Here is an 18,247-nt window from a genome sequence, read left to right as displayed (position 1 = left end):
ACCTTGAACAGTTTAACACAGATTAACAAGTAAAAATTAAAATTAAACAAAATCTTAAAACAACAGAACAAAACAAAACAAACAAAAGCAAGTAAAAATATACCTTGAAGGCTTGAACAGTTTAACACATTTTAACACAGATTAACAAGTAAAAATTAAAATTAAACAAAATCTTAAAACAACAGAACAAAACAAAACAAACAAAAGCAAGTAAAAATATACCTTGAAGGCTTGAACAGTTTAACACAGTTTAACACAGATTAAGTGATTAACAAGTAAAAATTAAAATTAAACAAAATCTTAAAACAACAGAACAAAACAAAACACACAAAAGCAAGTAAAAATATACCTTGAAGGCTTGAACAGTTTAACACAGATTAACAAGTAAAAATTAAAATTAAACAAAATCTTAAAACAACAGAACAAAACAAAATAAACAAAAGCAAGTAAAAATATACCTTGAAGAAGAGGCGGCAGCGGCGCCACCGAGGGGAGAAGGTGGCAGCGGCGTCACCGAGGAGAGGAGGTGGCAGCGGAGTCACTAAGAAGAGGAGGCGACGAAGGGCATCATTCAGAAGAGGAGCGGCGGATGGCGTCGGTGTGTGTCAGTAAGAGTGACTGAGAGTGAGTGATGCTGTGATGGTAAGAGTGAGTGATGCTGTGATGGTGAGAGTGAAGAACGAAGAATAAGAGAGTGAGAGAGGGCAGAGGGGTTTCTTTCTTTAGATTAGGGTTTCAAACATTTGGTCATTTGGGGAAGCGGTGCTAGTGCGCTACGGTAAGTAAGGGTATTGTGATGGTAAGAGTGAGTGATGCTGTGATGGTGAGAGTGAAGAACGAAGAATAAGAGAGTGAGAGATGACAGAGGGGTTTCTTTCTTTAGATTAGGGTTTCAAACATTTGGTCATTTGGGGAAGCGGCGCTAGTGTGCTACGGTAAGTAAGGGTATTATTATTATTGTTGTTGTTATTATTTGTAATATATACGGTTCAGTTCGGTTCGGTTCGATTTTGCAGAGTAAAACCGCAAACCGAATCGAACCGTAATAAAACCTATCCAAAATCCAAAAAATATCCAAAATTGAGCGGTTTAATTCGGTTTTCGGTTTGGATCGGTCCGGTTTCACGATTTTTTTGGACCGGTTTGGATCCGAACACCCCTAATGTCTGCTATCCACGGGTGATCCTCCAACCCGTGCTCTGCCACGCTATCCGTCCATATTCTCTCAAATTCGTCAACCTTTAGATCTCCCATCAAGCATAGACAAAATTTCATAAGAAAACCCGACCGTCCAACTCTAACAGTGGCGTTCCTTAACAAATGTCAGCTACACAACCTGTGATGTGCACCGGGGAAAACTATACTAACCGCACTCTTCATGGCGAAATCCCCGTCCGTGATGACAGATTTCGGCTATTTTCCTTTCATTGCCTCAAGAAATGACCGCAACAACCACACATAGCTCCCTTTACTCTCGTTACTCAAGATTGCGCAACCGAACACCACTGTCCTCATATGAAGGTCCACCCCTAAGAATATTACCAAAGGGTACTTGTATTTTTTACGACCGTACGTTGCATCAAAACGCAGGACATCCCCGAACACGCTGTAGTCCTAACGACTTGTACCATCGCCCGCTAGCATCATCAACGTGCACCTTAATCCGGGCTTCACACCCGCACCGTGTGATCGGTCGAGGATCCATCTTCCTGTCTCCCCGCTACATGTGTTTCCCATCTCGCTCTCCTTCCCTCAAGCACACAAATATCTGCCAAATGATTTCGCCCTCCGCCCCCTGCTTTGTTCTGCGACCCACCTTGGACCTCCTGACCGAGAATCCCTTGATGCGACCGTATTCGTTGTAGTAGTCATAAGCTGCCTGGAGGCTTGTGAACTCCGTCGTATAGACGTCATTCGCTGTCAGGGCAGAAAATTCAATTACGCCAAACGACCCTATCCCATCAACAATCCTCACTGCTGCTTCTACATCTATGTCCGCATCTGCGGCGGACGAATCCATCGCTTCTGCTTCCTCTACCGGCACGGTTTCGCCGCTCATCCCATCATCCGCATCCTGCAACAAACATCATGCGGCATGTGTGACAACAGACGGTGGGCACATCAACATAAACCGGTCAACAAAAATTCATAAAATGAGCAACAAACACACCTGTGACGCATGGACTTGGTCAAAATTAGATGAAAACTCGTAGCTTTGCTCCACAAACCCATTCGGCTGTCACAGTTCAAAAATCACAGTGAGTGAACATCGGCATTATCAATCATAACTACGAACACACAGCTATAATTCCAGACATCTTAAAATAATCCCGTGCATATGCCGGATCCAACTAAAATTCACTCAACTGTAGCGACCGCCCCCGATTTAAGCACACAATTTAAAAAGTAACAACTCTAATTCGGCTGTGTGCCGCTCTAAACGGCAACCTCGAAACATCAAAGAGTTATAACTGTTGGAGACACGGGGGAGGCACGGGTCCCTAATTGAAACCCATTTCTGGTGCATACCTCCCCCAACCTGCCCCGGCATTATCATACGGTAAATAACTTAGTGACATCGACACAGCGTATCTGCGACTCTGGTTGCCCCGTGTGGTCCATTGTCTTCCCTTATGGTGAATCTCAAGTCGGCCAGATCTCAATCTTTGCTTTCGCGTCGTTCAATCGAGCGTTCTCCTCCGCCTTAAAGCGTCGCTCCGTCCACGTCGTCCAAACGAAGCTTCAGACGGATCCCAACACAGCTTAGCCTTACTTCCTATTAATGGAGTTTGGGGCATTAATGGAATAACGGATTCTCGCCTTCTCCCTGCTATTTTTTTTTCAAGATTCATCCCTAACCATTATTTTTGTCTATTTGTGAATCGACCCCATATTTTTTATTAATTTAGTTCATTACCTGATCCATCAAGGAGCGTAAAATACTTTTCTCACCGAAGAAACGTCCTGAAATGAATGGGTAAAAGGTAAACGAAAAGTATTACTTCAATTGACTAAGTAAATAATTCGAGTATTGCAGGCTGAAATTTCCATTTCCTTTGTTCAAAATTTTAACCTAATAACCTGAAATGAATAAACAATTATAGTGTAATAAAATTGACCCTAATCCCCATGCGCTGCATCCGGGGGTGACTCTCCTGTCCCCGATTCTTGCGCGCCACACAAACTCTTCTCCAAAGTCAAACAATTCAACTCCTCACCTTACAACCATTCTTCACCGTCCTAAATTCCGCTGCTAGTACAAGAAATACTACTAATGTTCTTCACCGATCTCAAGGTCAATCTTGTAATTGCAGCTGGTAGCATTTGGGGTTTCCCCGTGACACCCCATTATTCCCTCTTCTCTCTCTCATCACGTTGCTTTTGTCCTTTTCACAATCCACATCAAACTAAGAATAAACACCCTTGGAAATAGCAATAAAGATAAAATAACAACTTAATCTAATGCTAACGAGTCTGTTTACTGTATGATTATTTTATCAATGATAGGACATATAGGACTTGCTACTCCAGCTACTCCGATTTTATTCTCACACTTTCATTAGTGCTATATATAATTGGACTTGCTCAGGAAGTAGTAGTAGTAAAGTGAGACTCAAAGTCCAAGGTCCACGCTGCATCCGCTCCGGGAAATCATACATCATAACCGTCAAAAAGGTGTGGATCCCACAGAGTAGTGTAGACCTACGCGGCAATGATAATAGGTCAATTCGTAGATCTGACTTTCATTTCAAAATTTGTAGCTCTCATTAATTAGCATACAAAATTTAAATTCAATCAACCTAAGTTGATTAATTAAGTAATAACTTTTAAACCCTACAACAAACACCGTGATAATAAAATCAACACAACCGTTACTTTAATTAAAATCATTATTATGAGATGCAGATACCGTTGAGCGCAGGTGCAGCGAGTGTGATAAGGCTGAGCAGCAGGGTGACAAGTGTTCCCGAAAGCATCAGCATTGAGCTTCAGCTTCATCGAGAGGAAGAAGATTAGTAGAGTGGAGTAAGTAACAAGAATTGCTTGCTTGCCGCTGTTAACTTAACTGCACACAACTCCAACCATTTCTCTCTTTCTCTCTCTAGAAACTGAAATCGAAGTGATGTAAGAGAGAGAAAGAGAGGGGAAGAATTACGAAGACGAAGACGACGAAGAAGAAAGCTTCTCTCGTTTCTCATTTCTCACTTCAGAATGCTGCGATTTATTCTGCTATGGATGCTCATTCTTTGCTTTGCATTTACTGCGCGTGCAGCTCAACGAGGTCAGCTTCGCCTTTTTTTCCCTCGCTTGTGAATCTAAATTGAAGTGGAAGAAGAGACACTGATTCGTTAGGACTTTTTAAGCATTGAATTTGCTTCTTTTGAATTTCGTTTTTAGATTTTGATTGAGTTCATGAGTTGTATATCTAGGATTCACGATTGGATAGATAGTTGAATCTGAGGAATGAGGGGTGACATAGGATTCCATCTTGCGCCTCAGATTTTGGTATATAGAAAAAGAGAAATAAAGGCAAAACTATGCAACTTTTTGGGTATAATTAATCATGTGAGAGATGAGGAATAACTTCAATAAGAAAACGAAAGGAAATTTCGTTGGTACCGTCAAATTAGTCTCTATAACTTGCCATTTTTGCCTTTAGTGAAGGTTTAGTATTTAGTAAATGGATGTTAGAACTTAGAATAGAAGTAGTCGATTGTCCAAACTCTGCAACAAACTAAGTTTTGTTTAACTCCTTTCTTTTTTTTCTCTTTAATAAACTGAATAGTTCGCTCTATCATGATCCATGGAACTTGCTTTGTTAATATTACTTGCATGAACCATTGCATTATTTGATTGATCAACAACTCAATTCCAATGGATTTGATGATCAGATACAGTTTGTCAGTGTAATTTAATTACAAACTAACTACAGAGTCCATGTTGCTGTTTGTGAATCTTAGTGTGGACAAAAGTGGCATGATTGCTTGCATATGCCAGTGTATTAGGATTTTCTCGACTTGGTGTGGATATTTTCCACCTTTGATTTGGTTGAAATCTATGAAACTTCATGTTCATCGCAGGGCCATATGTTATGCGCATCAACTGTGGGGCTCGCCAAAATGTTCAAACAAAACCAACCACTACCCTTTGGTATAAAGACTTTGGATATACGGGTGGCATACCAGCCAATGCAACTACAACAAGTTACATTACCCCTCCCCTCAAAACACTTCGCTATTTCCCTTTGTCTGAAGGTCCTTCAAATTGTTACAACTTTAATAGAGTACCAAAGGGGCACTACTCAGTGAGGATATTTTTTGGACTAGTTGCACAACCAAGAGCTACCAATGAACCACTATTTGATATCTCTATTCAAGGAACCCAAATATATTCCTTGAAGTCAGGTTGGACTCAACAGGATGATCAAGCTTTTACGGAAGCCCAAGTGTTTTTTATGGATCGGTCAGCCTTAATCTGTTTTCATAGCACAGGTCATGGAGATCCAGCTATCATTTCAATTGAGATTCTTCAAATTGATGACAAAGCTTATGATTTTGGACCACAGTGGAGTCAAGGCATAATCCTTAGAACAGTTAAAAGACTGAGTTGTGGTTTTGGGCAGTCAAAGTTTGGCATAGATTATGGTGCAGATCCCTGGGGAGGGGACAGATTTTGGCAACACATTAAAACGTTTGGTCAGGATTCTGATCAACCTAGATCTGTTGAAACTAGAATCAAACAGGCTTCACATTCACCAAACTTTTATCCAGAAACTCTCTATCGATCGGCACTTGTTAGTACCAGTAGCCAGCCTGATTTAACATATGCATTGGACGTGGATCCCAACAAAAACTATTCCGTTTGGTTACATTTTGCAGAGATTGATAAGTCCGTCAATGCTATAGGTCAAAGGGTCTTTGATATTATAATAAATGATGTTATTACCTTTGAAAATGTTGATATTGTGAAAATGAGTGGTGCCCAATATACTGCCCTGGTGCTTAACACAACTGTTTCTGTTAATGGGAGGACTTTGACAATAACTTTTAGCCCAAAACATGGAAGTGTTGCCATAATCAATGCCATTGAGATATTTGAGGTTATAGCAGCTGAGTCAAGAACACTATCAGATGAAGGTACAAATGCTGACCCTGACCCTGATTATAGTTGCATATGGTTATGGTTAATGTTCATCTTAATAATGTGTGATATTGATTAAAATGTGGTTCATATTTGGACTAGACTTGAATGTTTCTGTTTGGCCTCTCATATGCATTCAGGATTTGTCTTAGGTTCTTCCTTGGCAAGTTAGCAATAACATAACACATAGCTAGGACCTGTATTTTTTAGTGATGCAGAATTATACAGTTCCCTGGTTTCTTTCTTTATTTCTTTTTGGTCTAATTAATCAATAAATCTGAAGTCGTTCAATTTTTTGGGTGTTTTACTAATTCAGATTGCAGCATGGAATTGGTTTAGGTCCTATGTGCTGGTACTTCCTAATATAAGACACATTGTCAATAATTTATTTTAGTATCTTTCTCATCCTAGTGCTCCTATATTGCTATTGTCATTCTTTGGGTATCTGCTTGTCAGGAAATGTTCAAGCTTAGTATTTCTTTATGATGCTATTTCATTTACTTTTCTCCAATTTTATGCACAATGATCGTGAATTTAGTTTATGGTGAATCAAGTCTTTTAAAGTTTTGCTAGTTGATCATTGTTCTTTTATTCTAGTTAAGGCTTTACAAACATTGAAGAAGGCTTTGGGGCTTCCTCCCAGGTTTGGGTGGAATGGTGATCCTTGTGTTCCTCAACAACATCCATGGATTGGAGCAGACTGCCAGCTAAACAAAAGTAGCAGCAAATGGCTCATTGATGGACTGTAATTTCTTATTATCCTTATTCTTAGCTTTTTATTATACATTTTGTTGTGCAGACCATTTAGTGCCATCTTAGCTTAATGGTTACCTGCTTATTCCATTCAGTCTTTTCTTTCTTGATACAAAACCAAATATCATTTCTTTACCCCCCCCCCCCCCCCCTTCCTTACCACATAGCTCCTTAAGTAACAAATTAGAAGCCAATGGTTATAGGTGTCTCTGCTCACAGAAAACTTACAATCAGATCCTGTTAATTTATTTTGGTTTTCAGACAATGTTTTCTTAAATCATTTAGGAAGTTTAAGTTTTGGTTTGCTTTGCTTTGCTTTGGTTTATGAAACATCCCTTTCTATGTTCCCTTTTTGAATGTCCATATCAACTCCACTTTGCACTTGATAAAGAAGTTTGTATCACTAGGGCATGAAGCCATTATGTTCGTGTTGAAAACTCAAAATGAATATTTAATCTCAATATTATTTGTTATTTCATGCTGTTTCTGTTGATGAACAGTGATCTTGACAATCAAGGTCTAAAGGGCTTCTTGCCAGATGACATATCCAGACTACACAATCTACAAACCCTGTGAGTTATAAGTAGATTATTCTGCGTTTAAGGCAAAGTTATTTTGTACCTAATATTTATGTCAATACAATTCTTTTTTTAAAAAAGTAACGCGTGTAAATATCGGATGTATAAACTATGCAAATTGTACTGGTGACAATTAAATAACAAGTACCGATTGATCTTTGAATAATTCGTCGGACCTTTATATTTTTCCTTATTTTAACTCGCGACTTAATGAGAAATAGAAAGAAGTAACAGCATCTCTTCTATTCCTCATGCTTATTTTCTATGTGCACCACAGAAACTTGAGTGGAAACAGCATTCGTGGAGCTATTCCATCTGCACTTGGAAAAGTAACTAGCTTGCAAGTGCTGTAAGAAACTTCTTTGTCCTCCTTCTATTTAACCCGTATTTCAGATTTGTTGAGTTGATCCTATTTTCATAGTTCATAAAATACATGGTACAATTCCAATGTGTGATTCTCATGTTTAGCACTGTTGAGTTGGAAATTAGTAACAGGTCTAATCCTTGTGAATTGAGCAGCAGTTGTTGTCTTGTTGAGCAATAAAAATGTATAAAATCCATGGGGCAAGATATTCTTTATATGATATATTCATGATGCTGTTTTTTTTTTACCCCCAATGGTAGTGGATAATCTTTGTCAAGAAATTACTCCCATTTGTAAAAGCTAACCAAGGTTGAAACTAGCCTAAGAGGGTATTAGGGAAGTTGAGGCCATCAGTTGAGTAAATTGAAACTTTGGAATTAGGGAGATCAAGGGGATCTTTCAAACATCCCATGAACATTCTATTCTCATTGGCAGTAATACATGCATTGTTTTAATTCTTGTTAGAATTCTAGTCTAGTTAAATCATACTCATTTAGAGGTCGCAGGTTCGAGTCTCCCTATCTTTGGTTAAAAAAAAAAAAAATCATATTGTTGAAAGGTGGAATGGTTGCTTCCGATATCATGATGATATCATTTATGAATGCAATGTACTTATGCAGTGACCTGTCCTATAACTTTTTCAATGGATCAATTCCAGAGAGCCTTGGACAGCTGACATTGTTACAAAGGCTGTAAGTTTATCTATTTCTTAACAATCCTGTTGATTACACATAAGAAGCAAGAAGTCTATATTAAGATGTCTCCATGCAGGAACCTTAATGGCAACTTCTTGTCTGGAAGGGTCCCAGCAACTCTAGGAGGAAGACTTCTGCACAGAGCTAGTTTCAAGTATGTTATCAATTATTAAACTCTAGAATGAAATTGTAGAATTTTATATGCTATTTCTCCACTTTTGCTTTGTATTTCTTTTCTATGTTGCTAAATCTATGGATCTGGCTGGCTGCAGTTTTACTGATAATGCAGGTCTGTGTGGTATACCTGGCTTACGTACATGCGGACCTCACCTTTCTGCGGGTGCTAAAGTTGGTATTGTGTTTGGTGCTTCTTTTGGATTGCTACTTCTCATTACCTGTTCTGTTTGTTGGTGGAAAAGGCGGCAGAATATCCTCCGAGCTCAGCAAATTGCAGGTAAATAATCTTCCTTTCCTTTGGTACAGTTGTCCTAATAATAAGGTGCGATTATCATTGGACTGACCTTAATCTAGGTACACCATTCAAATTTGTAATACCAAGCCTTTATTGAATCAGGAGAATAGTGAAACCCCCATTGTTATCCTTGCTAAGCATTAAGAAATAAGAAATTATGAGTCTACCATTTTCCTTACAAAGAATTAATACTCTTTGTCTGCTTTTGTAGCAAGGGCAGCTCCATATGCAAAAGCAAGGACCCAGTTCTCTCGTGATATCCAGATGACAAGGCATAATAGTTACGGCAATGCTCACACTGCTGCCGAAAATGGGCCTATCTTGCTCTCATGATAAGACCCCATTATTCTGGTATATCTTTAGACATTTTACACTTTCATTGTTCTGTTCTGGCCATGAATTTATTTATTTGTTTATTATTGAAGAAGAGACACTTCTATTTATGTGGAGATGAATGGCAGGGAGGTCTTATGAACTCTGATGATTATCCAAGAGTTGCTTGAGCCAACAATTCATTCATACAAGCTGAGAACTAATTTGTAAATGAGATTTTTCTTTTTTGAAGTGTACATTACCGTGTTTACCTCCCCTTTTGTCAGAAAATTTATATAGATTTTCTTTCCCCTATCCCTTAATAGAGGATTTGTAACACGTAGTTCAATTGAAATAGAAAGCATACTGTTCTAACAGAAGTACATATAAGTTAGGTTCAGTTCACGTAATAATATACCAAATTTTTAGCATTCATGTCTTGCTTTTATGTTAATGTGCGGATCTATAAAGTACAGAACATATTAAACAAGATTCCAGATATTTGAAAGGCAGCATATATCATGATAGATGGGGTCCTAGACTTGACCAAGTCAATTTCCAATTATTAGGTTCGGTGTACATTGAAAAATGAAAACACAAGCCAACATGAAGTAAGTTAACCAAAGTGGTGGGGTTGGGATAGAATTATAGTTTGTTGCTTCAAATTTTTTTTAGCAAGTTTGAGAGTAATGTAATTTTTACTGTATGAATAGATTTTGATTATATATATTTGTATTTTGATTGAATAATTTAGATTTATGAGAACAATTTATTTTTCTTGACAATTCATTGTATTATAATATAATTTATAATGGAAATATTAATTTTAAGTATACTTTTAAATAATCACAAATTATAATTTAAAATTTAATTATTTTATCAATTTTTATAATTTTATCAAATTTTAATATAATCTTTATATTAAATAAAGAATTTAAATATTTGATATAAATTTAATTATTAAATACTCTAGCATCGAATATTCTAGTTATGAATTTAGATCCTCTAAATTTTGGATTTTTACTTTAGAGAGTAAAGTGTAATCTTTTATCTTTGAATATTTTTTTTATATATTTTCTTTTGGTTTCACTTATGAAATAAATGGTGAAAAATTACACTTTACCCTTTTAAGTAAAATTTAAAATTTAGAAGATCTAAATCCTTTAGTTATATTGCTTTTTTTTAAAAAAAATCCAATAAATTTTTTATCTAGAATAAGGATATCTACTTGAGTTGTTGGTGTGTTCTGTATATTATGATTATTATCTCATAATTAAATATGTAATTTACTAAATACCCATGATTCGGTCCCATCGGAGGCAGATGTAAGCAAGACAGTTGTAGTTAGACATAACGAAGTAAACGTAAAACAGTAACAAAGACCACCCTAACTCAACAGAGCAAACAAAAGGGGAATAAATAAAAAGTTGCCGTCCTGTGCTGGTGATAGACCAAACAAAGTGAAACCAATGCACAAATAGAATTTTAATTTTTAATTAGAAAAGAAAATGTCACATCTACGTGAAGAGACGTATAAAGGAAATCAACCAAAGACCAAGACGAGACGAGTGCGGTGTGTTGACAACTAACTTGATGCCATTTCTTATCAATTGTGAATATTCATCAATATATGTAAGTAAATAAAAAGCAGGGAAAGAATAATAAACAAAATAAATAAAAATCAAGACTATAATATATCTGAGTAAAATTTTAAATTTTGTTGAGTTTTTATTTTATTTTTTATACTATAATATATCTGATAATTTAAAACATGGAAAAAATGAAATTATAATTAATTTTCAAAGGTAGGAGTATTTGATAGTATTCACGTGATCATTATTGCATCCGTATGTGTAGGCATGTAATGTATACAGAGTGCGGGCTGTGGGTGTGGGGGGAGTCTGCTATTAGCAGCTGCCTGCTGCCCCTGCTGCCTGCTGTAGTCACTCTCTGATATCTGATTTCCGATTCCCCACTTTCCCACCACACCCACCCACCCACACGCTTTCCAAATCTCTCCTTTCTTCCAAGATAAATAAATTCAAAGTGGAGAGAGACCAACATAGTCAAACACGCCAACCAGACTAGCCCATGTTGTTGGTGTGTGTGGCCCAACTCCACCTGTTCCCTCCCACTCAGACACTCCCCCCTTCCACGTGCGCCTCTCTGTCACCCCCTCCAATCCCACTTTCACACCTCATCCACTGTACCCTTCTCTTCCATCTTCATCACTTCTTTTGTCAACTCAAATTCCCATAAACCCCCTCCTTTCTTTATTACCCCATTCTCCAACAATATTAACTTCCCAATCCCACATCACATTAATTCATTAAACACAACTTTGAATCAAAGTTAAATCTTAACTTAAATATGAGGCGCCGCTCAGGGTCAGGCACAGCCGTACGAACATCAGCAGTAGGGCTGACGTCACTCACGGAACCCCAGTCACACGTCTCATCACCCGGCGGCTCTCTCCGCGGGGCCCACCCTATCTTCAATCACAGCCCTGCGATCCCACACATCAACCATCAACGGCTCATATAAAAAACTAACCATTTTATCCAAATCCAAAACTTGCATTATTACGGTGTATATAACCAGACCATAATAGTAAAAAAGAAAAGGGCGGGGTCGTGCCGGCTAGCCGTCGATTACGGGAGCCATAAGCGGGTCCCTCCACTCTCACGCTACCTTCTTTCTTCTCTTCTCTTGAGCTTTGTTTTTGTTATTCACACTTTTCAAATGGCATCTTCTTCTCCTTCTTCTTCAGCTTCTCGTGAGGGACACTACAGAGGGGTTAGGAAGAGGCCATGGGGACGTTACGCTGCTGAGATACGCGATCCTTGGAAGAAGACACGTGTATGGCTTGGTACCTTCGATACTCCTGAAGAAGCCGCCCTAGCTTACGACGGTGCCGCGCGTTCTCTCCGTGGTGCTAAGGCCAAGACTAACTTCCCCCCGGCTCCGGTCGCCGCTGCCGGAGGAATCTGTCTCGACCTCAACGTTAACGCTCCTAACTCTGATCATCATCGCTGGCCCTCCGTACCGGTTCGCGCCGGCGTTGGCGGTGGTGGAATCTTCGGCGAGTTTCTCCACACTCGCGTTCTCAAGGACGTTGATCTGGCTCATCAACCGCATCAGCCGCCTCCGCCACATCCGATTCATCATGCGGCGGCGTTAGCAGCTCATCACCACAGACGCGGCGAGGTGACAGTAGCGGTTGCCGGAGGAGGAGTGGAGCAGGTGGCGGGGAGTGGTTCAACGGCATCGTATCTAGGGCTTGTTCGGCGCGGGATCCCGATCGATCTGAACGAGCCTCCACCTTTGTGGCTTTGAAGGTTGAATAGTAGTGACTAGTGAGATCTTGTTTTGTAGACTCTAAACGGCGTAGTTTTATGCTCCGTATGCGTATTCCTCCCTTGTCATATCTACTTTCTTTTGTTTAGCATGCTTAGTAGTTAGTACGTAGTTTAATTATAACCATGGTTGAGGCTTTGAGGGAGCAGTAGCAGTATTAGTAGTAGTATCTGTGTGCTTTCTTTGTTAATCTAACATTTACATCTATCACATGGAAATGAAAGCTTCATGTTGTATATACACTTACATTTGCACTACTTAATTACATTCAGCTTCAAAATTATTATATTATATGGGTGGTCACGAATGATATTGGAAATAATGGAATTAATTAGGTGCTTTGTGTTGAATATGGTTGGGCGGCGTGGTAGGCAACCGTTGCATTGGAGATTGGATTCACGCGCCATCTGCGAGAGAGTGGAAGTGAGTGAGCAAGCGAGCGTGTGGGTATGCGCTTCTTTTCTTTTATGCTCAGACATCTGCATCTTATCATTCTATCTCCCGCTTCTATCACCAATTCTTGTTCAAAAGCGCGTGCTGCGTTTGCAAACTGCAACATAAACCATGCTTTAACCACTTTACATACATGTAACAAAATTGATTAAATGCGTTTCATTAGTAAAGCACGCAATATCAGTGTGTTATTCGCCATGAAAGTATAGTCGTCTAAAACTTTTGTTCTTCCCGAAAGGGAAATGTGTTTAACTCTTTTTAGTTTTTGGATTAAATGTAATAATGATCTTATGGCAACTTCAAATTTAGACGTACCTAAGGCACTGACTAACTTAAAGAAGCACCTTCCTTTATTTAACATTAAAGAATCGTTGTGTACAATTTTTTAGTTGAATATACAATTTACTGACTTTTTTAGGTTACAATAAAGTAATTTTCTGCGCTTTAAAATAACATGTCAGAGACGCAGGCCCGTGTTTTATAGATTCAGTAGAAAAAAATGAACTGTTCTAGATTATACCTTTTTTTTTTTCTCTTATATATTTCAAATTATATATACCATAAGCGTGGTTGGACAATTTCCCTGTATTGGGGAAACAAACTATCTCAATCTATTCAATGAACGATGCATATTCAAATTATAAATCGTTCCTTGATAAATACTACATATTTATTGGGAAATGCTGATCTAACAATTGCAAAGAGAAAAAATAGTAAAAAGATATTTATTAAAAATAATTTTTTTAAATAAATAACTTTCTTATCATTTTATCTAATTATCAAAATAGCATCTTTTTATATACATTAAAATTTTAATATATTAAAACAATATTCATGTGAATTATAAAATTAAAAGAGTAGGTGGCTAATACTATCTTATGGTTAATTAATACTGAGACAGTAGGCAGTACTGTATCGGGATAGTGTAACCTCGTTTGTTTCGTTGAAATAATTATTTTGACGGCACATGGCATGGTGGCTGAGACTGAGAGTAATAACGTGCGGGCGGATGGGCCCACTTTTCATATATCTAAGTACCTAACATCGACTATTTGGATAAGCAGCAAAATTAGCCAAATTCATTTATAATTTAATTTAATCTTACAAAGTGTGAGTTTAATAAAGAGCCGAGACGCTGAACTCTGTTTGAGCAATCAAGCTTCTCAAATAATGTGTGGATAGAAGAGGTCAGTGAGAAAATTTGTACTTCGGCCTATTTAGGCATATTGGGTATATACAATCCGATTAGGTAACTGACAGAGATTTGATAAACAACAAATTAATAAATATTTTTTAAATTATATTTTATATTAATTAATAATTATTTAAATTATATTTTTAAAAATATAAAATTAATAATTATTAGTTGTAATTATTTAAATTAACTAGTTATGAATTATTTACTTATACTTTTTTAATATATATCCTTTAGAAAAAAGAGGTTTTTAGTTTTCTATAGCTGTTTCTAACTTTCTATTTCTATTCATGTAATGCTTCATTTTGTCCCAATATTTATAAATTCTTTAAATAAATATTTTTTTTAAGAAAAATGAACAGCAAAGCAAATAGTCCAACCTTTTTTGTATTATACTCATCAATTAAATGAATATTATTGATTCCTTTTTTTCTTCTAAGTTTAACCAATTAATCGAACTCCAAGTAGAAAAAAAATGCAATAATGGTTCTGGTAATTGATTATGTCCTCTGTTGATGGATGGGGGATATTACTACGTGATTTGTATTAACATTTATGGATTTCTGTATAGATTTGACGGAATAGACAACTGATTATAGTTTTTAATAATAGCATTGATTGTTCCTTCTTATAGTTATACATTAGGAATTTCATAACTTTTTCTTATTTGCTTTAATTATATTTTTTATGAATATTTTTCACTATTTAAAAATAAAGGGTCAATATTTGATAATTAAGATCTATTTTTTTTTTTTGTAAATTACGAGATAATAGTTAAGAATTTATAATAATTCTGTTCTAGCTAACAAAAAGTAACAACTCTAATATTAAGTAATATTTAAAAATACAATAAAAATAAAAAAGTAGTTTTTATCTTCAGCAAATTTAAACTGAATTTTTGTTATTTATTTAATAATAATTGGAGATGCGTGTGTTTGTGTGATGTTTAGTTGAGTATATATAGAATCTATTATCATATGATAATAATGTAACTACTGCAATGCAGTTATCCTAACCTAGATCTAGTTCTCCTCGAGGCGCTGGATCTAGTATAATAATTAGTAGTGCTAGTCATAAATGCTTATTATAATACTTTGCGTTAGATAGAACAACATAAAACAAGTGATGCGTTCTACGGTAGGTTGGGGGAAGCTAAGGGATTAAGTTGAGTTTATTATGCAAGGATAAGATACTAAGATTTGGTTTGACAAAGATAGCATCTGCTTCTATATTTGATAAATAAAAAAAAAAATTGTTTGGTTTAATCAGTTCTAATTTCTAAAAAATTAAAAAGTATTTTTAAAAATATTTAAAATAAATTGTTTTAAATTAATTTATATTTATAAAAATTAAAAATTTAATATAATTCATATATTAATAAATATTAATTTTATTATATTTGTATTTATTATGATTTTTTTAATTTTTAAAAATTATTTTACTAAATATGATTATTATTTGTATTTATTAAAAGTTTTTAATTTAATTTACTGGTTATTGTGCCAAAAATTCAGTACAAATAATCGATGTCGAAAAGAATTCGATCGTTAAGGTCGAAAATTATATATGCATGAAATATACCATGGTTAAAAAAAAATATAAATGAGTTAGGTTTGATGATTAAGTTATCTTGTTTTTGGTGTGCAAATTTATTTAAAATCTAAGGTTATTTGAGGTTTAAAACTACTTAAAGTCGAGGACTACTTAAAGAGGCTAAAGTTATATCAAATAGCTTAAGATTTTTTTTTCTATAAGTAGAATTAGTTTCAATAAATTAGGGAAGCTTCCATTTATTCATACACTAATTCACTCTAAAAGTTTCTAGTCACACTAACGCACTGAAACATGAGTCACGAGTTGTAAGTATTGGGAAACTCCATTTTTTCTTCCAATCATTTTAATTATGTTATTTTTTTCTATTATTTAAATTCTGTTATTTTTATTCAAACATTTGTTAATTTCTGCATATTTTAATACAAGTTTTGTCATATTTAATTTTTTATATTTTGTACGTGTTTTTTTATTTTTTATTTTCTATAATTATTTATTTATTTGTTTGGTTTTTCATTTCTATTGGACACCATCTTTAAATTTTAAGAGTAACTCGTAAAAAGAATCATATCTACTTTTTAAATTAGAATTTTGATTCAAGTTTAACTGACACCTTTTATTGAGGTTAAAAAAGCAAAATTCAGGCGAAATACTCCTATTATATTTTTTAAAATTTATCTTTTAAAAATTAATTTTAATAAATTCTTTTCGAAAAAAAAAAAAAAACTAAGCAGATGCTGTGATATTACATATTAGTGGTATTATTTATTATTATGGCAAGAATGTGAGGGACTTGAGGGACTTCCAAGGCTCAGCTGTCAGAATTCAGAAACAGAAAACTATATATATTATTATTTCTTTCTTTTTTAATTTATGAGTACACAGTTTGAGTGACAAAAAGAGGCAACACTACCCACTGCCCACACGCAAAGCCCCATAACACTGTTGCTGCTCATAACTCAGTTCATTTTTGTATTACTTAATTATTAATTATATCTACTCTATAACTTAAAAATACTTTTATAATTTCTAAAAATTTAAAAATATGTGCGAGTGCATTATTAGAATTAGTAAACACACCATTTTACTCTACTACCTAAATGGTTTTGAGCTAGTTTTTGTTTATTTACTTTTGCTTGGAAGAGAATAAATATTTTGAAGGGAAAACGTGAGCAGAGAGGGAAAGTAGGAGGCATGATGTTTGATGACATAAACACTGCACCAGTCGGCCGTCATTTCAAAACTCCATTATCAAGAAAATGTGTTGTATGTGGCATCTCATCTCATCTGAGTGATTTGACCAGCCAGCCAGCATTCTTGTTGAATGCTCTGTGGACCCCACTCTTTCAAATGACACGGGAGGGCCCACAAGTGCGGGCTCTAACCCTCTGACGTGGCCCCCATCTGTCGTCACGCTCCTCCATAGACATCATTCCCACACGCAACGCCAACACTCTCAACTCTCAACATACATCTCTACCCACCTTTATGTTTTCGTGAAAATTATTAAATAATTTAATAAATTTGATTAAATTATTATTTAATTATAAGTTTTGTAAAAAATAATTATATATAAATATTTATCTTATTTTTTATTTTATAAATTATATTTTTATTATTGTATTTTTTTAAGTATATATTTATTGTGGTTAATTCCTTTTGTTATTTTTTGTTCAAAATTAAGGGTGAAGTTTGAATTTGCGATTTCTAAATAGGTATAAAAAAACTATACTATTTGAGTTATAATTCGTTAGCTTTTTTTTTTTTGTCATTTTCACTTATATAAAAAAATTTTGGCATATAAAATATTTTGTACAATAATTTAATTAAATATATTATATAGTTAGTATGAAAACTATTTTTTTTTTATAAGTTTTTTCTTGTGCATAAAAATTAAATTTTATTTTAAAATGTAATTAGATTTTTATATAGGCTTACAAGTTATCGAATATCACATGTCAAAGGTAAAGGGAATTTATAAGTTGTATATGAATGGAAGAGGCACCAATAGAAATTTGTAATTTAGTCCATTTTGATGCTCTGGACTATGTGATTAATTAAATAAGAATTTCTTCTTAAAAAAGTTAAACTAAATATAGCAAGGCAGAAAAACAAAAAATGTTAGCTAGGAAAAGGTTATGTAGGTGTGTTGGTTGTTTCTTTCGGCGTCGTGGGCGTTGGTGTTGTTTCAACTTTTAATTAGTTGTCGTACGTGGGTGGATGGCGCCGTTTGCCATACATCATTACCATTGACTGCGGCGGCACATATTATTCAAATATATTCATATAATGATGCATGCATGCATCTCATATCATGTGTGTATGCACATGGATGGATCCATCATTCAATAACAAGTGAGGTTTGGGGTTCTAACT

At 35.4% G+C, this 18,247-nt stretch overlaps 2 protein-coding genes across 5 annotated transcripts; both read left to right on the top strand.

The window, feature by feature from the left end:
* The first annotated feature begins 3,746 nt into the window (after positions 1 to 3,746).
* Positions 3,747 to 9,746, top strand: LOC112782903 (receptor-like protein 4). 4 transcript variants are annotated; one of them, XM_025825566.3, is made up of 10 exons: positions 3,747 to 4,282; positions 5,082 to 6,137; positions 6,739 to 6,886; positions 7,395 to 7,466; positions 7,750 to 7,821; positions 8,457 to 8,528; positions 8,608 to 8,685; positions 8,804 to 8,985; positions 9,215 to 9,354; positions 9,465 to 9,746. In XM_025825566.3, exons 1-9 carry the CDS (start codon positions 4,213 to 4,215, stop codon positions 9,334 to 9,336), a joined length of 1,872 nt encoding a protein of 623 aa, XP_025681351.1. In that variant the 5' UTR covers positions 3,747 to 4,212; the 3' UTR covers positions 9,337 to 9,354; positions 9,465 to 9,746. The 4 variants fall into 4 exon arrangements, with proteins under 4 accessions (XP_025681351.1, XP_025681353.1, XP_025681350.1 ...); XM_025825568.3 differs by having other exon boundaries at positions 9,454 to 9,746; XM_025825565.3 differs by having other exon boundaries at positions 9,429 to 9,746.
* Positions 9,747 to 10,896: 1,150 nt separating this feature from the next.
* Positions 10,897 to 12,912, top strand: LOC112783984 (ethylene-responsive transcription factor 12). Its single transcript, XM_025827071.3, has one exon. The coding sequence runs from the start codon at positions 12,058 to 12,060 to the stop codon at positions 12,649 to 12,651; it is 594 nt and encodes a 197-aa protein (XP_025682856.1). The 5' UTR covers positions 10,897 to 12,057; the 3' UTR covers positions 12,652 to 12,912.
* The last annotated feature ends 5,335 nt before the right edge of the window (positions 12,913 to 18,247 follow it).

The sequence above is a fragment of the Arachis hypogaea genome, chromosome 20 (genome assembly GCF_003086295.3).
Source record: "Arachis hypogaea cultivar Tifrunner chromosome 20, arahy.Tifrunner.gnm2.J5K5, whole genome shotgun sequence".
Classification (NCBI taxonomy): Eukaryota; Viridiplantae; Streptophyta; class Magnoliopsida; order Fabales; family Fabaceae; genus Arachis; species Arachis hypogaea.
The sequence above is the reverse complement of the archived record's forward strand: the minus strand, read 5'-3'. Positions and strand labels throughout refer to the sequence as shown.